This window comes from Salminus brasiliensis, chromosome 22, assembly GCF_030463535.1.
Source record: "Salminus brasiliensis chromosome 22, fSalBra1.hap2, whole genome shotgun sequence".
Classification (NCBI taxonomy): Eukaryota; Metazoa; Chordata; class Actinopteri; order Characiformes; family Bryconidae; genus Salminus; species Salminus brasiliensis.
The window spans coordinates 21,510,864-21,535,061 of record NC_132899.1 but is presented as its reverse complement, the minus strand read 5'-3'; the positions used below and the strand labels follow the sequence as shown (position 1 = coordinate 21,535,061).

Genomic DNA, 24,198 nt, shown 5'->3' with positions numbered 1-24,198 from the left:
ATTTTGGCTTATCTCCCTTTAGCTTCCTATTGCTTTTGTAATCATGGCTTCTATGCCGTGCAACTTCTGAAAAGACTTCTGCTGCGCCTCTGGGAGCTTACATGCTCATATTTTCTGCCTTTTGCTGCATAGAATGGCAATGGCTGTTTCATTAACCTCAGTCCTTATCAAACACTCTGCACAATTTATTGTGTGTCAGAGCTGGAGGAAGAAGGTGTTTTTTGGAAGTGTAAGATTGCATTTTTTTTTCCAAGCAGCCACTTTGCTGTTTTCTGTAGTGTTACATACAGTATAACACAGTAACGCTCCAAGAGACTTTGAGACCGAAAGCTGAGAACCTGCATTGTTTTGAAATATGTAATAGCAGGCCAATATTAAAGTAGCCCATGTTATCAGATCTAACAAAGGCACTGGAAACTGCACAGCAACAAGAATTAGACTGCTGTGGTTTGGGATGATTGTGGGCTTGATTTTTTCCTGTTGCCAATTTCCCCCAAATCACAAGAGACTGGAAGTAACAGAGCAACAGTTTGTGAGAGAGCAAAAAATAAATATTTAAGCAACTCCTTTGTCTGGATCCTTTTGTTCAAGAAAAGGCCATCAGAAATTGGAAAATTGCATCTTTCAATAACTATGTCAAGATGTGATTTGATGTTCCCCTCTTTTGTGGAAACAGCTTTTTACATATTCATGGGCCCTTTTCTCTCCAAACATCACTTTCTATATTTATATGCCTTGTGTTCAGCCAGCCGGACGGTAATTTAATCATGACTGTGACTTAGCTGGGCTCAGTGAAGCCCCCTATTGGGCCAAGCCTCTGCTCTGTGACTCTTGTTTTCCGCTGCTCCATCTTCTTTGTGGTGTCATGTAATGATGAAATGCAATTACAAGAATTGCACTTCCTCCTGGATTTGATTAGACGCCGGAATAGGAGCACTGAAAATAGCAAAAGAAAAAACAAAAACAAACTCTATCTAGTGTTATTGTGCCGGAGTGGAAATTGCTTTACGTAACTTGTCAGATAAGTGTCTCATATTTTCGCATGGGGATGGTTCCCTGTCTGGCAAAAAGTGATATTGTGGGCATTTTAACACCTCTTTAACTTCAACTCTTTAAGATGATGCTCATTTTTTACTGTTTTGTATTTGACATTGATCTTTCTTCACTATTGGAGAGAATGATTAAGCCTTAAAAGTGGAATTATCTTCAGAAATGATAAGCTTGGTGATTGACGATTACACTAAATGTCCAAATGTTTGTGGAGACCCCTTCTAATGAATGAATTCAGCTACTTTAAGTTGGACCCATTGCTGACACAGATGTGCAAATGCACACACACACTGCTTGTCTTTTCTGTGTTGAGGAGTATTACCAATTGTATAGGACTCTCTGGAGCAGATGCACATCAACCCATTGCCTAATGCCAGGCGGGGCTAGAGTGGTATAGAGCCCCTAACATTGAGCTGTGGAGCAGTGGAATGATGGATGGTGTTGCATTGGGGAGTTGAGGATGAGGTGGGGTGGTGATCATCCAACATCCTGACCTCACTGATGCTCTTGTTGCTGAATGCAATCAGATCCTCACAGCAATGCTCAAAAATCTAGTAGAAAGCCTTCCACGGACAATAGAGACAGTTGATTTTGGAAGAAGCAGTGAATGAGTAGGTGCGTTTGTGTGTGTGTGTGTGTGTGTAGTGTATTTCTTACTTAGACATACACCAGATCTCCCTTTCAGTCGATCCCATTATTGTGTTTTTAAGTAAGATACAGAGTAAAAATCTTTGGAATGAGACTCCCTGTATGTGCAGCAGTATTTTTGTCCATGATTTGTTTTGGCTTGAAATATTGGTCCAATGCAGATATTCCTTTGTTGATATTGACCTTTATTGGTTTTTATTTACAGCTTCCAAGTATCTTACTTATCTATCAATTGATCTGTGTCAGACTGGTATTTTAGTATTTCCTGATGTGTTTATTGTATTCTAGAGGACAGGAGAGTATGTATAAATACTGCATTTGTAGCCCTACACAATCAGAACCCCTTTACTTCAACAAGTATGTTACACACACAACACTTTTGTGCATGTGTGTGTACGCCATGTAATATGATAAACGGGTACACAGACTGCTGATGATTTTTCAAAAGAATAGACATAAACTAAAGGATATTGTTGCAAAATATTGTTTGCAGTAGATACAGAGTGATGCCAACATTTGTACTATTATGCAAATGTGTATCAATAGCACAGAGTGGAGTTATTGGGCACAAGACAGGGGGGACTGTAAAGTTCCCAGCCACAGAAAAGGGATACAGTTGTCAATTTTACATTTTAATTCCTATTTACAGAACCATAATTGTAATTATATATTACAATAGTTACTGTATATACTAGAATTACAGTAAAATACAGGCAACTGAGTCCCCACCCATATACTTTACTGTACATCAACCTTATAGTTGCTACAGTAGCTAGAGAAATATTACACACTGAAGAATTTCAGCTCTTTATAACTTTGTATAATTTTTTTATATAGTGAAACGACAAACCGTTTAAGCACTGCTTGTGCTTAAGACATGCTAACAGTAACATGCATTCTCCTGCTGCTCTTTAAGCCTGTAAAGCTGACAGTAACCAGGTGTGTTTTAATGCCACACTATTATTGCAATATTCAGAGACAGGCTGCTCAAGACTCCACAAAGTCCTGCCCTTTTTCCCAGCATGCTGTGCAAATAACAGCTAATTACTGCAAAATCTGACATTTTTAACCTCTTGATCTGTATCTCCCAGAATGCACCATTTTTACAGCAATCTGCTGTATATTAATGCATTCGATTACTGGAGAAGTTCTGCTGTGAATTTACAGCACTTTCTCAGAGTGTATTTAATGTGCAAAGTGTGCTCTCTGGAGAAAAGCTGTTAGCATGTCGATTATATAAAACAAAATGTTTAAATGTTTATGTATCAGCCTATTTATCTTTTCCAGATATTTGAAGGAAAGTCAAGTGCATCCCTAGAGGTTGAACAGAGCTGTAGGAGATTCTAAAACTAAGAAAAAGACAAATTTTATCACATTTTAGAAGTGGAGATTTTTTAAGGCACTTCAAAAATGTGAATTTATAGATAATTATATTTGTGTATAGGTAAGTATATTTGTATAACACTTGCCACATCGATTATAACATTTAAACCCACATAGTACTTTCATTGTATATAAAATTGCAAAAAAGAATGGTAAACTTTTGGCTGGCCGTGTATGCTGTCACGTTTTTATCTTTTTTTTTTTCATAGAAACATACCAAATATATCTCCCTATACTCCCTATATAACCAAATGTGTAATTACATGATTATGTTGAACTGAAGTGAAACCTCTGGACCTTTCAGGATTAAGGATAAAGATGCCGAAATCATAATTTGCACCCGGAGGCATTTTTGTACCTCGCCAGGCTTTAGGGAGAGTGGAACAAGGGCGCAAATCAGTGGCTCCAAATGCATGTGTAGGATTGCCTTTTATCATGCGCCATATCGGTTTCACCTGCCTCCTACCGCACTAGCTCTCAATAATGAGCTTGTCAAGCAGCAATGAGGTACGAGTCCTTGAATTAAAACGGCATTCTTCACTTTGATCATGTGGCTCTGTGAGCAGCGCTGAAATAAAATCTGCCATCTCACATTAAGAATCTCTCTCTCGCTCACTCTCTCTCTGCTTCCTCCTCCAGCTTTGCTCTCCCGTCCCGCGCTCCCTCTCCCTCTCTCTCTCTCTCTCTCTCTCTCTCCCTTTCTCCATCACCACGGCCTTGCAAGTTTGTTATTCTACACAAATGAGTGGTGGTATCATACCCTGCGCTCACATCTCTGTTATTTGATGTTCAGCGTATCTCCAGCATGCTGCTATCCGCTGAGTTAAAACACTCCTGTTTAGCTTCAGAGGAACGCCTGTAATCCTTCTCCTGCTGCTGCTGTTGTTCGGGCATCTTAATTATTTTCTTGCCAATCGCATATTTATCACTGAATGATGAATGTGAGATCTTTCAGGGTCCACTAGAGAGATGTATCTAAAGCACTCGAGCTGCCTTTTCGTTTGCATTTTCTCAAACAGGCACGCATGCAAATAAACGACTTGAGTTAAAGAGCAAGTAAAAAGATGGAGCAGGACTCAAGCTGGGCTTCTGTCTAATCACAGTGAGTCATCCAAGCTTAAGGCCCTATTTGAATTTCTAAAGTCTATCAGAGAGCTGGCTTCATCTGTCACCAAGAGACTAGCTGTTGCTCATACACATCTCGCTTTGCGTGGTACACATCTCGGTGTCTTAGTTACCTGTGGGGGGCTGGTGGGTGGGGGGTAGGGGGGGTGTTGGAGGGTGACATTTAAAAGCATCATATCAGCCTCCTGCATGTCTCATGGCGTCTTTGCTTCTTATTATGCTGGCATTATTATAATGGAGCAGGCAGTCAACGGTTAACAGCGTTCTCAGTGGGACATCACACCAGTCACACTTTCCCCATCTCCCGCTCTCGTACACACTATAGGTACTGCCAGCTCCAGCCTCACACGGCACTTGATTTGTTAATATGCTAATAGCAGCGAGCCTTGCTGCTTCAGAACAAAAGGGCCCCCTTCGATCCTGCCACTGCGCCGAGTGTTTAATTAATGTGAGTTATTACTGCACCCGAGTGCTTATCGCAGTTGATTTTAGATACTTAAGACGGTGATGGCTGAGACAAAAGGAAGGTCGTAAATAACAACACTGCGAGTTTTTCAGACGCCCGTGATTCGACAGCCTCCGGCTCGCCTTGCCTCACTCTCTGAAAGCTAGTGCGTACCAACTGGTGCAGAGACACAGGAGAGGAGTACATAGCTTGCACGCCTGGGCCAGTTGCATAACCTTGGTTCGGCTTAGAGCTGGCAGCAGAAGTGGCCGTAATTTGTGATTTGTAGATGGACTTTTCCCCCTATTTCTTGTGATATGCAGTGTCGTTTAAAGGGTCCTTGTAGCCTGAATGAAGATGTAGGCACTTCAGACGGCAGCCATGAGATTATCATAGACTTCACCGGAAACGTGAAAGGCAAGGTGCTGCTTTTAGCCCGTTCACTGCATAGCGTAGATGCTTAGATTCAAGACTAAAGCACAATCGCGCACGTTCCTCTGGTGAAAAAAAGAGAGAATACCTTTCGTGACCTTGAAGAAAAGAGCCAGAAACCTTGCGTTAATATAGCAGTGAAAGTTTTAGTGTAAGAGTGGAACATTGTGCTGGTGGTTTTAACTCAAGAGATGGTAATCTGTAGATCTGGAGGGCCTCAGCATTGCAGAGTTTAGTGTTTACACTGCTCTAATGGACCCAGATCAACTCCTAAAGAGTGTTCTGATTAACCGTTGAGCTCGACTGGTAGTAATAAATCAAGAGGAGCTGCTAAAATGCTGACCCCAACACCCCCTCCCCCTTGACCCTGAGTTTTACACCACTGCTTCAGCAGATCCCCACCATGCCTTTGGGATTCATATGTCCTCTCTCCTTAGCTGTGTTTGCATTAACCCTGCAGATTAGCTCCAGCAATAATTCCCTTCCAGGTTTACCCCAGCTTATCGATTTCACGAAAATATACCACTGTGTTGTGGTCTGCTGGTATGAAAGGCAGCTGACAGAGGCCAAGCCCTTGTAAGACTATTTACTTGAGGCCGCAATCTAAATGAAAATCTTGGCAAACATCGACTGCCGTTAAGGAGAGGAGTCGTGGGTGTGCAGTTCGAGTGCTCTCTGGAGCCGTCAGCAGCTTGGTGACATCTTTGTGTTGCTCTGAAAGCGTGGCTAGGGGAAGTTACCTTGCAGTGGTCAGGTCATGGAGTATCCAAATTCAATCAGCCAGTGCTCCTCAGTGCACTCAAATAGCCCTGATCCTTTGAGTTAGTTTGGGATAGGCCATGAAGGAGGGTATGTATTTTTGATTGGTGGCGTCAGACATCTGCACTTGACTTGGATGTCGGGCACAAGGGGTCCCTTAGTGCTGGTTGCCACAGTTGTTTCTTCTACTTATTTTTTATTTGCTTTGAAGAAATGGGCTGTTGTTGTTTTATGGTGCTTCGTTCTTTTGTCTCCAAGCAGTCTTTCACTGCAGCCTGCAGTGCCGTCAAAATGACACAATGCATTTCGGCTGCTGAGTACAAGCAGCATGACCTGGGATTCAAACCTGTGATTCTTAGATCACGGTGGCAGCGCCCTAGTCCACTGGACCACTCGGAGACCCTCGCTCCTCTTCTTAAGCAATGTCTTTTTTTTTTTGAGAGTTTGGTGGTATAGCTGGAAGAATGTCCCATTTAGAAATCTGTAACCATAAGTAGTATGGTCGGTATTTGGTCAGCCGAATGAACGCCACTCTAAGGGGGCTTGTCTGTGGGACACACTCCCTGAACAGTCACTCAGCACAGCCATTGGCTTTCTGTTGACAGGCTGAAAAACTGATGAGCCATCATATCATTCAGATCAACCCTGTTCAGTTCCAGAGTTTACCGTATTGTGTACCAAAATGAGCCTACAAGTTACGCTAAGCCTCTGTTTTCACGCAAAAGTAGCAACTGTAATGCTTGAGACTGAAGCTGGAAACCTTAATAACTTAGCCAATGTAACCCCCATCCATTCTGCAGGCCATGGGATCAGGTGTGGCTCTTAGCTGCCTGTTAGATCCAGGGTGGGTCCCCTGCTATGAGCTTTTTCTCTCTTTGATATAGAACACAGTGCCAGATGTACGTACGAGCACAGGCACACTGCAAAAATGCCTTGATGTGCCTGCAGCATGCACTCAAGATGTGACTGAAATTAATCAAGCAAGCTGTGCAAGGGTTAAAAGGCAGAGAGAAAAAGAGGAGCCCACCAGCTTGAGTTCACTGATGAAGAGAACATTCCACCACACACACACACAGGTTAACAGTCCTACGCCTGCTATGAAATGGAATTTGTGAAACAGTAACATGGAGACATGACATGTTACTGCTAGTATTATCTCTGTAAATACATCTGCTGATGATTTAATATTCTGCCATCACAGAATATCACTAGCACTAATGCACTGCCACCACTGTCAATACTACTACGTTTATTACAACTATCAGTACTATTATTACTACTTCTACTACTATTAATAATAAGTTACTGTTACTACTACTAATACTACCACTACTACAGCTGCTACTACTACTACCATTACTGCTACTATTGTTACTACTGCAACAGCTACTACTGCTACCACTACCGTTACTGCTGCTACTACTACTACTACAGCTACTATTGCTACTATTACTATTGCTACTACTGTTACCACCACCACAGCTATTAATGTTACTACTGCTACCACTGCTACAGCTACTGCTACTACTACCATTACTGCTACTACAGCTACTACTACCACTACCATTACTGCTGCTGCTACTACTACTACTACCATTACCATTACCATCACTGCTACTACAGTTACTACTACTATCACCACCACTGATACAGCTACTACTGTCAGTAGTGTTACCCTTACTACCCTTTACCACTATCACTACTGCTACCACCATTACTGTTACTACTTCTACCACTACTGCAGCTACTACTACCATTACTGCTACTACTGTTACTACTGCTACTACTGCCACTTGCATTACCCGTACTACCACTACCTCTGCCACTTCAATCACTGTTAGTACTACTACTACAACTACACCTAATAACAATAATAATACAACAAATAGTAATAAACAGCTACTTTTTCTGGTCATTTTAAGAAGGTCCCTAGCTCTGAAGTGGACATGACCAGTGATTGCTCCTTAGCTTCAAATAAAACACCACAATAAACCTGCAGTTCAGGAAACTTTGTGGTTGCACACAGTCTTCCATTTGGTCACAAAACGGTCATTTCTGTAGTAATAAGGATCAGAGTTAAACACCCAAGCTTCAGTCTGAGACTGCTTAGCTTAGCATGGTGCTTATTTGCTGAAGCCATTTTGTATGAAGTTGTTTGAAACAGCCCATTGCATGCGACACGCGAAAGCTGAGACCTGAACCTGTTTGGTCTGATGTCTGGAGCTATGGTCTGAGGATGTTCTAAAATGGACATTATATCATATAATTGTCTTTTCCACAGGCATGATACCCCCTGCAGCTTCGGCCTTTCTGGAAAGCAAAATTAGCAAATTAAATTAAAAGCAAATTAATGTAGTCTTAATGGTGGTTGGTGTGGCGCAACAGATAACACCACCACCTGCCATTGCGTTACAACAACAGCATGTGGGAGACCAGGGTTCGATTCCCGGTCTGGGTGACTATGCTGCGCTACACCAATAAGAGTCCTTGGGCAAGACTCCTAACACTACATTGGCCCACCTGTGTAATACGAGTAACCTTGTAAGTCGTTCTGGATAAGAGCGTCTGCTAAAATGCCATAAATATAAATGTAATGTAGGAGATGTTGAGAGACCTGTGAGACGTGAGAATGGTCGAGTTATGTTCATGTGTCTGTAGTTGTGGTTTGAATGAAAAAATAAATCAATAAATGAATGAGATTTACCATCAATACTGGTCACAGGTGGGCACAGGCCTAATTTTGATATTATATATCCGCACGTCTAATATCTCCATCCGTTTCATTAGCAATCCTCCCACGTTTTGCATGTTTCTCCCTCCAAAGAATAAAGAAGGGAAGGGCATTTTTCACTTTTCCAATCACAGCCCAAAAACACATGCTCATATTTCACCTTTGTATGTAACGCAGGCATTGTACAGCAGGTCCTGACTCTGAAATGGAGAGCAACTGACCACACAGTCATCATCAGCTGATGCCTTTACTGCATGCCCCAGAAATGAGTGGACCTTCGCGCAAGTAGCCATTCATAGACCTCTCAGAGAGTCGGGAGGGGGGTTCTAGCTGATTACTGGATGGTATTGTGACTTGCTCACTCACTGAATCCCGTGCAGAAATCGAAGGCGCCTCTCTGCAGTCTGTGGGGGTGGCTGTGCAAAGTTGATGTTTAATCGATAGTGATGGATCAAAGTGGTGCACCTCTGCTAGCCTGTGGTAATAGCACGTTAGTGTTCGCAACTTCACAACCTCCTTTCATCTCCTCCTCCTCCTCCTCTCTCCCTCTCTCTCTCTCTCTCTCTCTCTCTCTCTCTCTCTCGCTCTCTCACACATACACTCTCAGCTCAGTAAAGAACACCCATGCTTTAGGTGCTCCTCTTCATTCTTCATTCCTCCTTTGCACAGCCTTGCTCCTTAATTAGGAGAGGAACAGGGTTCAGCCACGTTTGGACTGACACCCGAAGACCAGGAACCATCTTGAGAGAGATGTAGTCATTTGCCACATTCTTACTCAACAGTCTGGGATAAAAAGAGAATCAGCTGTACTGCTACTGCAATGAAGTGGTGGATTAGAATGTATGTGGCTAAGTGTGGTGTTACTGGACAAATGTGACAAATCTAGATTCTGCTGCCTCTTCAGGTTTGACGGTTCTCTGAGAAGAAAAACTGAAGTTAACTATTATCCTGTCAAGAGACAGCAGCAGATTGCACACCTCTCAGTCTACTGCCATCCACCCTGCCTGACACTCGGAGAGTGATAGTCATAGACACTCTACACAGAGAAATTGAACAAATGCTGTCCTGTGAGTGAATACAAATCGTTCACACATGCTTGAGAAAGAAGAATGGGGGGGGGGATAAAACCTTTCTGGAAGCACTGAATGAGATCCTATTCATCATTTGGCAGAGTCAGGACAATTCTTTCACCATAACTTACAGGTTGTCAAATGTCCTAGCTGACAAATGTTCCACAACGTATTTGTGTGAAAAAGCATGTCCACTTCAATGAAAAGCTCAGAAATGCAACGTTTGTACAGAATGTACTATGATGTGTTTTGTGCACTTGTGCGATTGTCACTGGGAGTCTGTCCAATGGCGAATTTTGTGTGGGATCTAAACGAATGCGCAAGAGCAAATTATGCTTCTTTATGCTTCTGCTCTTAAACCTGAAATTTATGTTCTACCCAAACAATAACAAAACCCACTGTGGGTAATCAACCGGTCACCCTAAATCAGTGAAGAAAAAAGGGGTGTTAATTGGAAAATGGGAAACTGAAACTAAATGCAGAAGGTTTTAAATTTTAAATTCCATCTAAAGTCATATTAGAGTACAATCTCTGTAGAGGAACAATATTTAAATCAAATCACTGGATTCAAAAATATGCCTTTCTGAAAGTAATGTACCTTTAGCAAATCATCAAGCAACACTTTACTGCAGGACAGTGTTTATAACACTAACATTACAACTTCACTGTAAAACATTTAACCCCTTAACACTCCAAGGCTTATTACTTATTACACTAAGGTGTATTACTCTGTAACTACAGGGACGTCTGTGCAAACTGGTGGGGCTGTTCTTTGGTAATAGTAAGTTGTAATAACACTTTTCACGCCGGCAGGCCATAGGCTTTTTTAAGGGGTTAAAGGTAAGTTAAAGGTACTTCTCACAACTCACATTGTTTTAGTTCTGCATCTCAGTTTGGTCAACAGTACATTTTATTTTGAGCCTCAAAACCATAAATGTAAATGAGCTGCAGCTGAAATTGCTTAATTTTGGTGGATGTTCAGTCTGTGTTCTTCCCCTTCAGTTGGTGCACTGTTTATCCCCATCTACAGATCATCTACAGTGCTGGGATATGAACGTATGATCTCTTCACACTTGATAACTGGGCATTTAGACTATTGTGCCTAGAGCTGTGAAATTACTGTTCTGTCTTGGACACAGAAATGTGCATATTTTCACAGCTCTAGAGTGGCACAGCTATCTAACTGCCTGCTTGTCAAGAGACAGGAGTGTGAGAATAGGAAGGCAATAGAAGAAAGAGTCCCTGTCTGATAGGAGGGGTTCTAACAAACTGATGGGCATAAACAGATTAAGATCTACAGAAATTGTAAGCAATTTCAGCTGCAGCTCATTTTCTATTGCTTTTGACACTCTACACAATGAGCCTGTTTTTTTAATGCAGATACTATCAGGATATAAACTACGATTCTGTTTACACTTATCACTAAAATGCGTCCCAGCATGACCAGATGAGAACTAATTGATCCGTACTTAATTTCCGTTTTACTTCCCGCAAACAACGGTTTCTTATCAAGGTAGTGCTGCCTCAGGAGACTGCGAACAGTTTAGCGGAGCGGTGGAACAATAAAGGGTTCCCACATTTCCAGTTACAGCTCTATCAGAAAATGCGGAGGACTATTTAAACCTCAAGGAACACACTCTGTAAAACTGTTCTCATCTGCAGGTAAATACAATACACAAACACCCACACACATCGAGCGAGAGACAGTGAAGGAGATTGAGGAAGCACAGTAATCATTACTGTATTACTCATATTAACGTGTTTCTCCACAGACGTATTTCTGCTTGCTTAACTGTATCCAGACACTGAAATGCATTCCATTCCATGCACTTTGTGTATTAAATGTGGATGAGATCCCCCTCTGACCACCTTCGAATGTGCGTTTTATGTGGTCTAGTTAAATCCCAGTGTGATCCGTTCACCAAAACACGAGTGTATACAACCTTAATATGTATTGTTGACCAAAATGAGATGCAGAATTGAGAAGTGAGAGTTAGAACTTGTAACCAGTTACTTTCATCGTTTACATTTACTTTATCATTTCCAGTTGACCTTAAAATGGTTACAGCGTGACTTAAACCTATATGAACATTCATAAAGACTTCATCTAGCTTCATAGCACAAAAGTAGCTTTTATGACAACTGCTCTAAGTGTTTGTCAGCTTATATCAGTTGTCCTGACAGCTTTTGTAAGCATAGCCTTATAAAACATTGCTCTGTATTATAGTGTACTCAAATTTTGTATTGTATTGAAGAAATCAGGAGTAAAAACAAGAAAGAAAACATCTGCAGAATCTGACTAGTTTGCTTTTTCATTTAATTGATGAACAGGCAGTTAGACTGTTGTGCCACCCTGCAGCTGCAGCAGTCCATAAAAGCACTACATAATAAAAAAGGGAACCTGCATGAAAATCGGAAAAAAGTAGTCGTTATAACAACTGTGTTAAATGTTTTTAACTTTATATGGCTTATTGTTAAAGGCTTATGCTTTTAAGGTGTAGTCTTAAAAATGCAGTGTTGACAAAAAATGTGTTTCTTTAAAAGAAAGCAGGAGCACAGCAAGGAAGGAGGCTTCTGCAGGATTTTTACTCAGATGTTTGTCTGACTAAACATGACCCAGCTAGTTTGCTTTTTTAAACAATTTACAAGAGTCAAGTGCTCACACCATGACACAGAGCCAGCACAACAAACCACAAATGAAATGGTGCAGAATGATCATTAGCGCCTGTAAGTGAAAAAATATCCAATTTCATTCGGGTTGGGTACATGTCTCCACTGCCCCGTATTATCAGCGTGATAATTTATTCTGTCCTAATTAATTTAGCACAAAGCTACTGTTTGCTGAAAAGGGGAGAAATATTGACTTTTTTGTGTCCATGAATTTCAGCTAACCTCTCTGAAAATGTAACAAATGGAGTTTCCTTCTGTCTGAGAGGCGGGATGTTATGAAAGGCCTGAGTTAAAAAAAAAAAAAAAGAAAGAAAAGAAAAAGCAGAGAGTGTGTTTGTTTGTGTTTTGGTACCGATGGCCTGTCTCCCACTCACCGCCTCGCTCTACTTGGTTGTGTCTTCTAGGGGAGAGGCATTGGCCGGTGCGGTCTCAGAGTCACCATGGTAGGAATGTCAATTCTGTGTAGTTGAGTGTGTTCTCCCCCCTTTTGGCCTCTGACACTGGCCTCTGTCTGTGTTTTGTGGTGGCTGTGTAAGTCTGTGTACGCCCACTCCTCACCATGTAGAAACTGTGCAAACGGTCGGCTAGATCTGTGCTGTTTTCATTCCCGTTTGTTATTTCTTTTGTCATCGAAAACCTGACATTCCCTTCTGCTTAACCTGCTCCCCCTCACCTGTAGTGTCTGTGTTCCTCTGGACCTCTTTTCTGTACCCCTGGAGTCTCTCTTGCAAGCTTGGGATGCCTCGGGATGCCTCGGGACGCCCCCCGGGACGCCTTTGGCCGCCGGCGTCTATGCAGGGATAAAGACAGCTTTATTGATGATGTTACTTCTTATTAATAAAAGAAGACATCAGATAAATCTGTGCTTATCCTTGTTAGTGACTCAACAGAGCTCCTCATCAAGGAATCGTCTTGACCTTGGGATCTTCCTGGCACGCCTGGTATGTGTGACAACTGTTTACAACAAGAAAAGAAGTGTTCCTATTGTTTAGTATGGACTGTGGAAAAAAAAGAAAGCTATGGTTTCATAATACCATTACCGATGTTGCATAACACATTCAGACTGAGTAAATAAAAACAAACACGTAAACAAGCAATGTGCCACGAGCCTTTCTGCCACAGTGTGCTGAGATTGGGTCCGCTGTGCATTAGTATGGTGTCATCAGCGAGCTGGGTTATGGGTCAATGTCCATTATATTACTTGCATGCCCATGATATTGTTAAATGAGCCATTGGAGTGCTGCTCACTCTGACCCCACGAGATGGGTTATGTAGTCGCTCCAAGAGCCTATCCGTGTGCATTTGTCATTGTGGGATAAAGCCCTTTTGCAAGCTAGCCCAGACTATTATTTACACATCGAGCTCTTTCCCCCCCGATTGCCTTGGGGTTACCCTGTCTTGCAGACTACCAGTGACCATAAAAGAAGGGGGCCTGAAAAAAAGAGCTTTATTATTACTGACCGTTACATCACATTGTCCAAAGGCCCCTCATCAACCCCACCAGCCCTACTCCTGCTACTGGAGTCATGATTGTTTGTAACTTTGCTGTTGGTGGCAGGACAGAGTCAGACACTGGGGGAATTCAGTTAACTATTAACGAAACTGCCAGACCGGACTGCACTTAATTTTCTGGCCAAAATCAGCCTGCATGCAAGGCCGTTATGGCATTTAACATTTCGCAATTAAATGTTAATGCTCTCTGTCAGTCGCTAAATGCCAACCCCCAGTGGCTCGCTGGCCCCTCTGTCCATCAGAGCAGGAGGAGAAGGGCAGGCCGACTGCATACGGCCTGTCAACACGCCCAGTGGGGCTGCACCCCGTGCCTCGCCCGGCCCTGCCCCACATATCACACATGGCTTTGGTAATTAAATGGCACCGCCATTTATTTCGCATGGTGGCAGGGGGAAAAACTAACAGAACGACAAAGGTTAGGCTTGTAAACGATGGAGCACTGATTCCGTTCCCCGGCCAGTTCCACAGTCCATGCGCTGGCGCGCGAATGTCCATTCAAAAATCCAAATGGCTGAACTCCACAACCCACATGCCATTTAGATGTTTCACAGTTTTTCATTTGGAGATTTCGAGAGCAGATGGCTCCTTAATTTCTTCTTTAATCAAAGGTGAAACAATTATCTTCCTACATCATGATGTTTATGGTCTTCTTGCACATGCTGAGAAACATGACTACCATCACTGTCTGATTCTGACCAGACATGCTATAAAACAAGACCAAGAAGTCTCCTAACTTCAGATTTTGGCACATCATGGTTATTAAGGAGGCAATTTTGTGTTGCACTTGCATCCAAACAAGCCTGAGTTGGCCTGAGGGTGACGGCAGGGAACACAACACTGGAGGCTACACAGCTGTTCATGCAAATGTTCCCTTATGACCTTGTTTATTTGCCTGCACTTGGATTTTTTTCAAGGAATTTCTAAGTTTTTAACAATTATTCACAGTTTTTAAGATTACTATTCAAAGAAAATGCATCAGTTGTAATGCGAAACAGGTCTCAAGTCTTCAACTACAGAGGTTTAATGTCAAGGAATGATTCATGCAAAATGAGATACTGATGTGTTTTGAGGTTATGCAAATCACGGACTCTCATTGCTTTTTTGGGGGGGGTTATTTATTTTCATTAGATCACGTTTGTGTGTCTGTGCAAATATATTGCACTAAAAGCCTTCGAGCCTAAGCTAAAGTTGAAAAATTGCTTCTCAGATGGGAGTTAAAGGACTGATAAAGCGAAGAACAACAACAAAGATCATTTGTAGTGAAAGACTATTCCGACAGCCTAATGTTTTTGCAGGAATATAGCATGCATACCAAACACGTCACTCTTTGTGATGCCGATGCAGTTTTTCCTCTCGTGAATATGCAACAGAAATGTCAGACTACTGAATCATTGGTGTACCATCTGGATATTATGCGTACTGGCAGGAGTGGTGTTGTCAGGATGTATTAGGTGTGAAACAGGAATGTGTGCAATGTGAGGATTCATTTGCCGTAGGCGCTGGATCAGCGATCGCTGCTCTCTATACTGTTTTTGTTTTGAAAGGCCAAACCCATCAACAACGTGGGCTGTACATGATTCACAACAAAGTAGACTGCATGGCAAAACAAGGGTGGCTCTAACTTTGAAAGACCACCGGGGGCTCAATGAATCCTTTAATACCGCTTTTAACGACTTTGTGAGCCTAGTGACTCATGGCAATAATTTGACCCCCTGAGTCCTCCTATTAAGTATATATTTTAAAAAATAAAGATGTATATACTTTAGAACTTTGTATAGAATAGCAATATTACAGATGAGTAATCTTTTATTTTATCTACTAATTTTGGAGCATTTCTATTGGTCCATTCATCATTTTAACTATAAAAAGCCAAAATGATGATGTTCAGACCAACAGACAGACCAACAAAGTCCACACCTCAGCATCATCAGAAAATCTTCCTGCAGACAAACTGAGTGAAAGTGAGTAGAAGAGTAGAATGACATTCCGTTAGAAGAGTGCTAATAGAAAACAGTCAATCTGTGTATGGTAGGGATAGAGCCTCCCTACCTTTAACTAAACTAACCAAAGCTTTACGACTTGCTTACCTACTTTACAGCTCTAAAGAAAAAGCATTTACATAATGAAAGGCAACTGCTCACCCCAAGTCTCCTTCGATTAATTTTCACATTTCTAGAGCCTGACGCCTAGAAAAGGAAAGTACAGTAACTGGCCGGCACTGCTGGAGTGCTTTTAGTTCATCATTAACCCGACTGCCCCTGCGATACGTCACGGCCGCTCTGCTGCGGCTCCTCCTAGTTGCTTAAATGACATTTGTGGGCTCTTGGTCAGAGCGAGGCTGGGAGTGTGACAGCATGTCAGACTGGGAGAGCAGACCTCTGGCTGCTGCCGAGGCTTCAGCTCCACGGCTCCTCAAAAGCAGCTAATTGGTCCCCAGATTAAAGTGAGATCACTGAACTGGACTGTGCTTCTTATTAATTAGGCCTTGCCGCCGAGTTTCGAGCTCCGGCATCTTATCCGCCTCTGTCTGCACTACCGTGAACAAACCCGTTTACCCAATACATGCTTTATTTGGTTAGCGTAGCGGCCTCTTAAATGGTCCTTAACTTTTCCATTACTTGAACTTTGCCAGTTTTAATTACAAGCTGTGATGAAAACAGACTGTGTTTTGACTGTGTCTAATGTTTTGACCAGCCTCAAACTCATGCAGTTTTTTGAAGTGTAGTTGTAGAAAGACTGTCTTTGAACCCTAGGCGGTCATCTTCAATCGTAAAATCATCAATCTGTCCTTTAAAGTAGTGACCATTTCAGTGAATTTCAGTGGTCGGCCTATTTATCACCCCAGATGTCCATTCTGGGACGGAACAGAAACAAGAATTTGGAGCACAAATAATATTTTCGGAGGCTCTGAAATCAACACAGGGTAAAAATGCTGGTTGGATATTTGACCACTCTTTTTGGCAGGATTGGGTCAATTCAATTTGCTGGTTTTCTTGCACAGAACTATACAGAGCTATACGGTTAATGTCAGGACTTTGGGAAAGCCATTTCCCAAGCTTAATATTAGACAGCATTATTCATTTCACAACCACCTTTTATGTTTGTTTGAGATCATTGTCCTAAAAGTTTTAAACGTCTAGTCCTCCACTTAGCAGTGTATAAAATTTCCACGGTTCATTAGCATGATTCTACCACCACCATGCTTAACACTTGGTATAGCGTACTTGGTGTTGAATGCTGGCCATTGGTCATTGTGGTCAAACATCTCAATCTTTGTGTCCTCTGATAATTCATCTGTCTGTTTTTTTGCCCCCCCCCCCCCCCCCCCCGAAAAAGACTAAAAAAAGAACAGTTCAAAGAAATTAATTGAATGTCCAATATTGCCATTACATTCATGTCTATGATGAGTGTATGTGAACTTCCGACCACAATTGTTTTGGCATGCCTAGTACTGTTTCTGTAATCCACTTCCCTATGTTGTCTTTCCCTACATTTATATCCAAGGCTTCTTCACAGTATTGACTTCACCTGTGTAGCCTTGCATAGCATCAGTAATGTGTTTTCCAGGAAAAATGTACTACTTTACCCTGAAAGTAAGACAAGACTAAGAAACAAGCCCAGTTACTGCTACTGTCCTCAGCGGGGGGAAAAAAGTCTTGCTTTCTGCATGTTTACAAATATTGAAGTGCAGAACTCGTATGCATTTGTAAACAGGTACACCAGCAGTCACCCCCAAGAGCGTAGCGTAGGGTCCACGCCAGAATGCAGACATTTATCACAGGCTTATAACAGGGCCGTCATTGCCAGCTCAGAATAGCTGCCATTCATCATGGCTCACCACATAGTGGAGTGAATGCCCAAGCCTGGCGCTATTCCTTGATGGCCTCTGCAGAAGTCACACACTATACTACAGTAGCCTGATCACTCGCTCATCACAAGCCAATCTGCTGCTGACTGCATCTGCCTCCTGCAGCATACACACACACTTGCACACATATAAAACACACATATGCGGTCCAATTCTACAGGCCTGTTGACAGGTTAACAAATTCAGCTAGTTCAAAGGTTCAGAGAACAGAAAAATAAATGGTAGCAGTTGAGATGGTCTTATGAGTAATGCCTTACACCCATCTTTTCTAACTTATTGTCTGTGATCTACCCAGAGTCTTTGTCCCCTATCCTAACTCATTACAACTGTCAGAAAAATGGTACAAGTGGTACTTTGCTTCTCATACAGGTGGTTCCCTCAAGGGTACATCTCCAGTACCTTTTAATTAGTATTTGTACTATTTGTACAATTTTCCATATTCCACACTACTTAGCTCCAACCTTTTTATTTCATTTTTTAAATTATTTTAAACAGCTTTTAAAAGGTAAAATATTCAGTTTTCTCTAGGGAAACCTTTAAGCTACACAACCTTTAAGCTACACAACTGGACTTTATTGCTATGCATTTGGAACAGGAGCTTTCTGTGTAGTACCATGTTCTATCCCATCACTGTGTAAAAGAAGCACATTGCTCAATTTAGATCACCAAGGGTTTATTTCTGATTGGTTTCCTCATAGTTTGCTCATATTAATGTTGAATTTGCATGAAATTCTATTCTTCGACACAAAATGTATGTGAATTTTCGGCTTTGTCAGATCATGTTCTTTACATATCAGGTTACATGTGATATTACACTACATCATGTCATTAAAGGAGTACAGCACATTAAAATGTGCTGATTTTGTGGTACAAGATTAAAGGGTTTATGTGAAGAATGTCTTGCGATGGTTCACAATGGCTTCTGACTCTGTGAATTTGGATACTGAAGGGCAGCTTTCGTAAGGCTACACAGCATTAACAAAATATCAGCCTCAGCTGTTGTCAATATGAGGGCTTATGTAGGTTTTAATGTGAGTTAAGTAACCAAAATCCAATGTCTTTTTCATATTGACGTAAAATAAGAACATTTAGTTGTGCAGTATGGAGACCAAAACCCAACATCTGCTAAACTTCAAGTTGGCATCCTCACAACGTGGAATTCTACTGTTGTCAGGCGTTATGTATAATGTTGGAGCTGGATGTCAAGCTAAGGTTAGTTTTTGACAGAAATGTGACTTTGTTTCACACCACTCTGTACAATATTGGTGTTTTGACATCTACCTGATTTTTTTTTTTTTTTTTAACAAAAATACCATCTTTACAACATGAAATTAACTCCCGGGCCTGCTGGGAAGGTTAGAGAAGCAAGATTGGGCCCAGATGGTTGACGGTTTGATCCACTTTGCTCCAATTGTGTGTTCTCACTGCTTCAGATCATTAGTGTGTGTCCACTGACACAGATGTATTAATTGAGGAGGATGCAATCCATTGAACTGCTGTTCAGTGGCTTTAAAGGGTGTTCCTAACTAATAAAAGCTTATGTCTGTTGTCCTGAAAACCTTATGTAGGCCTTACGAATGCAGCCCTTCAATAAAGTGTTCACCAAATACTATTTACACACTCCTCAGTATCATAGTTTGTGTAATTGTCAGGACACTGTCTACCTGATGTGAATGCAGAAATGTAACTTGCTGTTTCTCCACTGTTAACTTTCCCATGCAGCCTCATCTCGCCTCTGTCATGTAGAATGTAAATCTCTGTTGGGTTATTGCTCTACATGATTAGCGGCACGCATTTCCATCGCCATCGCTGCTTGCCCTTAAATTTATGTGTGCTGGCTCATTCTGCTTATTAATTGCTATTAATCTTATCTTTCCCTAACGGACCATTTCTCCTATCCGGACGCTCATGTTCTGGATAAGAGCCCATTTTGATTTCTTGATTTCACCAGCAAATCAGACGTGTCATTGCTTCTTCTGCAGGCACCCATCAACACAACTACAACCATCTGGGTCTCAGTAGCCCCACTCGAACACCTAAAAATGGTAAGAACTGCTGTCCCCCATCACAATTCAACATACCATACAGCAGAAACAACAATGCACTGCTAGCTGCAGCATGCCTTTCACTGTATTGTTTTTTTTTTTTTCTGAGCGGCTTGTTCTTTTTATCACCACCTGCCTTCAGCCCTGATGGTTCTTTGAACAGGCCAATGGCACCGTCCATCTTCCAGAGTGTCAGCAGCAGAAAAGCACAGTGCACCTCGATTTGAGTTAATGTTCTGTGGAGGACACGGTCCACTCTGCAGACCGGAGAGGTGCTCGGAATTTAAATGCCTCACCTGGTCATTCTACAATTCGCAGCTAACAGGCCACGGCTAATCCTTCTGTGATATTCCACCCTTCGAAATCAAAATTCAAGAAGTCTCTGTAAAAGTTGTTGCCTAATTGTGAAACTACAGTATACAACGTGTACCATGGCAGACTGCAGTGAAATATACTATATGTCCAAATGTTTGTGGACACCCTTTCTAATGAATGCATTTAGCTACTTAAAGTTGCTCCCATTGCTGACACATATGTGCAAATGCACTCCCTGTGGAGAAGAACCGCCAGTAGAAAAGGATTCTCAGATTGAGCTGTGGAGCAGTGGAACTGTGTTCTCTGGAATGATGGATGGTGCTCCATCCAGTACCTTTGGGATGAGTTGGGGAGTTGGGGATGAGGTGGGGTGGTGATCATCCAACATCCTGACCTAACTAACGCTCTTGTTGCTGAATGCAGTCAAATCCTCACGATAAAGCCCTAGAATCTAATGGAAAGCCTTGCCTGGACAGTAGAGACAGTTACTCCAACAAAAGCAGAATAAACTCTCTCTTTAATACCCTTTTTAAATTAATTTCAGGAAAAAAAAACAATGAATGAGCAGTTGTCCCAATACTTTTGTCCTTGAAGAATGAATGGACAAATAAAAGCACTGCATGTAATTAATGTTATTTTCTTAGAGACAAATGATATAACAGACATATAAAGTAATGGAAATAATTGTAATTAGTATTTAGTTAGTAACTGTAACAGGGTGATTAGACTACTGTAACACGCTTCTCTGTACAGTGGACCCTCTATTATGCTGGATTTCGGACCAGGTTCGAATACATTTTTTAGGAAGGATCCGTCACTTAAACCAGCTCTCTTTCCTCAGATGCCTTTTACTTACAGTCAACATTTTCTTCTTCTGTAATCTCATTCTTGAGTGGAAAGGGGCTAGTATGGCCATTACGCCTGCCGCAGCACTCGCACTACACACGCTGTGTATTTGAAGAATCAATTGAGGCAGATGAACAAGTCAAGTTGTGTGGGGACGACATCTGTAAAAACAAGCTGAGACACGGGACTTGTACTCTTGCCGTTTTTCTCACCTAATGAACACACACTGATCAAAAGCTGAAGGGAGAGTAGGGAATATGCGTGCGCTCGGATAAAGCTCTTGACTGGCGCCCTTAAAAAACGCAGAGGCTAGAAATGCTCTCACTAGCAAGCAGCGAATGCTCATCTTGTTAGTGAAACGATTAAATCACCGCCTTTGGTGAGCCGCTTCTATTCGACCGGAGGGGAGTGAGAAGATGGATAGAACTCCCTAACAAGCTCCAAAGATTTTTCAGCAGATTGGTTGTTATATGACAAAGCCTGTTATTGCTCTTTTCACAGCGAGGCTAATTCTGTTTATGGCTGTGAAGCGTTCTCTCAATAACACCACAGTGCAGCTTCTCATTTTGCTGTGGTGACATTTGTATCTGATATTTACTGTAACCTTTGAGACATTTTGATTTAATTAAGAAATGAAAATACCATGCTAATAACTGTGTTTAATCCTGAAAAGGGGAACATAATCCTGAAAAGGGGAACATGCAGTGTTACAAACGCATTGCAGCTGTTTCTTCTCTTTCTTTTAGTGATGCACCGATCCAATATACTTCTTCCGTAGTAAAATTATAACTGCAATCCTTTTAGTAGTGTTGGGTGAAATTAATACAATTAATGTGTATATATATATATTCAGCATATATGTATTATGGTATCAGGTGACATACAGTAATTTTTCAATAATGTAAATGGACCAGTTTGCACGCCTACAGAGTGCCGCTACTCTGTGCTAAAAGAATGTCTTACAGACCTGACATAGTGTATTGTGTAGCTGTCATACGTTGTAATAAAATGTCAGGTCCTTGTCGCCATGAGACACCACTATATTAGAGACATTTCACCATGGAGGTATTACCAGGGCTTAATTTGTAGTGGGTGTGAGGGGATGCCATCCCAAAATGACAATCCTGCTTGTAAAACGATCCCAAATCATTATTTGTTCTTTTTAGGTTCAGTTGGGAATCCAAAAAATGTAAACTGAACAAAGATTTATTTTATTATTATTATTTTTTTTTTATCTAAAATCATTTTTTTGTACTTTGGAATTTATGCTCCAGTCAAAAATAGGAAATGGGAAAAGCCATCAGCAGCCTAATTGATAGTGAAATGTAATTGCACCTAGTCAGTATTGTTTTGAGTAATCCGGTATAAAAACCATGACTGTGTACCCCACGTACTATGCAATGTAGCCATATTTGCTATGACTGATGGCTACGTTCGCGCGGTCATCATGATGTAGAAACTGGGACCATGTACCTTTTCAGTTGTAACCAGTGAGGAACATAATGAGTGACTGTGCCAATTTACATTATAACATAGCCTATGATGCAATACTTGTCATGTCCTCTACCTTGACAGCATTTGCATTTAGTCCTGTGTTGAGATGAAACTCCACATTCAACTATGAACCTCCCAGATTAATTCCAAAACTGAAAGAAGCTAAAGAGACAGGAACTTCTGGGTCACACGCGTGTCACCTGCAGATCATGCAGAATTGCCCACTATTGCTTTTGATTGGTACTGCTGTAAAGCATTTTGTACAGGCCGAGCACCCACTGAAGTGAACGCTAGATATGCAGCAAGATCTGTGGACATCTTCTAAAAAAGACTAATATCTAGAATAGCCTTTTAAAGAGTTCTGCAAAAGCTTAGAATCTTGAGACATTACCTAATATTTTATTAAATTAAAGGTAAATATAATATAAAAAGTGACACTGCCAGCTGCAGCTCCAGAATGAGAATCTAGTTTGGTGACATTTTGCTGCTAGTAATAACACATGGCAGTCTAATTTCAGCATTTTACTTTTTCTTGACTTTTCCTCTTGTAGATTTAATCTGACCACTATGTATAATGCTGAATTTACTTCAAATATCAGCAGCTAAAATTGCAATTGTAGTATGTCAGTATCATAATATAGCCAGCACTGACAATATATCACCCAACACTACTAAGATTTGTAGAATCCTAAAAGAAATATTGATAAATAACCATCTCCACTGCCATACACTAGTCTCTACAGTGTATTCATGTTAATGCTTACCACTACAAAACATGAGTACCCTAACAAAGCTGGATCGGTGCATCCCTGCGTTATTCAGCCCAGCATCATTACTGAAATGCATGTTTTTTCCTGCTAGCTCACAGATCTCTAAGGCGTGGTAAGTTGTTCTTTACAGCAGAATCACACTCAATGCCCCTCACCCCCACCTTCCAAACCCACTCCAATTCGCCCTCCTCCACCTCCTCCTCCTCACTTAAATAAAGATGAATGCCTTGCTGTGCACTTTACCAGCCATATCTCGTATTAAAAAGCAACAAAACCCACAGCATGTGCTGAACAGAGTGTAAAATGGAGTGAGTGCTGTTGTGTAAACACTCTTCTCCTCTCCCGCCGCACCCCTCCCGGCTCCCTGGTGTGTCGTATTTGTCTCAGACCCACGTTCTGCGGCAGCAGTCCCTGCCCTATTTTTAACCAGGGCTCGATCCCAGCACGCCCTGACCGAGTCCAGGCTGGCGTGACGGACACACAGCCCACAGGGACGGGGGAGGAGTGGGTGGGGGGGGAGCGGTGGCAGCCGCCTATCCTCCTCCACAGCTCACATCACATCACTCACAAAACAAGGGTCATCCAATGGTGAGGAGATGGAAGGCCATTGGCCAGGACGTAACCGAGCCAGTTTCTTACAATGGCCGATTTTAGCCATCGAGCTGTTCATCCACTGATTTCCCTGCACTGATGGTCCAGTCTTTATGATGGCTCTTGGTGTCAGCCAATCCTGAGTAGGCTTTGTCTTCAAAAATGAAAATGGACAAAGTCAAGGGAATACTTCAGAGGTTTTCAACTTAGGCTCTAAGTTCTGGATCTGCTACATGTATACTGTAGTGTCAGTTATTCCAGTGCATAGTTCATTCTTTGCCACTGTACTTTGAATACAGCTAGAAACCACTTTACTGCAAACATGCTTATTAGAGGGCAGTTGTTGAGCTCCACACCTAATGTTTACAATAAATAAATTCAGAACTACAGCACACTCTAAAAATACAAAAAGTTAAACATTATGTAAACCCTGGAGTTAAAAAT

General features: G+C 41.7%; 2 protein-coding genes across 8 annotated transcripts in view; one reads left to right on the top strand and one right to left on the bottom strand.

Moving 5' to 3' along the window:
* The window catches only part of dnah9 (dynein, axonemal, heavy chain 9), a 193,444-nt gene that overhangs the window by 13,483 nt on the left and 155,763 nt on the right, over positions 1–24,198 (bottom strand). For both annotated transcript variants that reach the window (XM_072666671.1, XM_072666673.1), the window contains 2 exons: positions 13,202–13,267; positions 12,987–13,103 (listed from right to left, as the gene is read on the bottom strand). In XM_072666671.1, the coding sequence (XP_072522772.1) occupies positions 12,987–13,103; positions 13,202–13,267 (183 nt within the window). The remainder of the gene's footprint in view (positions 1–12,986; positions 13,104–13,201; positions 13,268–24,198) is intronic.
* Positions 1–24,198, top strand: part of shisa6 (shisa family member 6) — a 79,312-nt gene that overhangs the window by 45,795 nt on the left and 9,319 nt on the right. The window contains exons 5-7 of one of the 6 annotated variants that reach the window (XM_072666674.1): positions 12,718–12,756; positions 19,676–19,738; positions 23,255–23,275. The exons of 2 other annotated variants lie outside the window; for them this stretch is intronic. In XM_072666674.1, coding sequence (XP_072522775.1) covers positions 12,718–12,756; positions 19,676–19,738; positions 23,255–23,275 — 123 coding nt within the window. The remainder of the gene's footprint in view (positions 1–12,717; positions 12,757–19,675; positions 19,739–23,254; positions 23,276–24,198) is intronic. 3 more of the 6 variants (XM_072666676.1, XM_072666675.1, XM_072666677.1) reach the window with 3 other exon arrangements.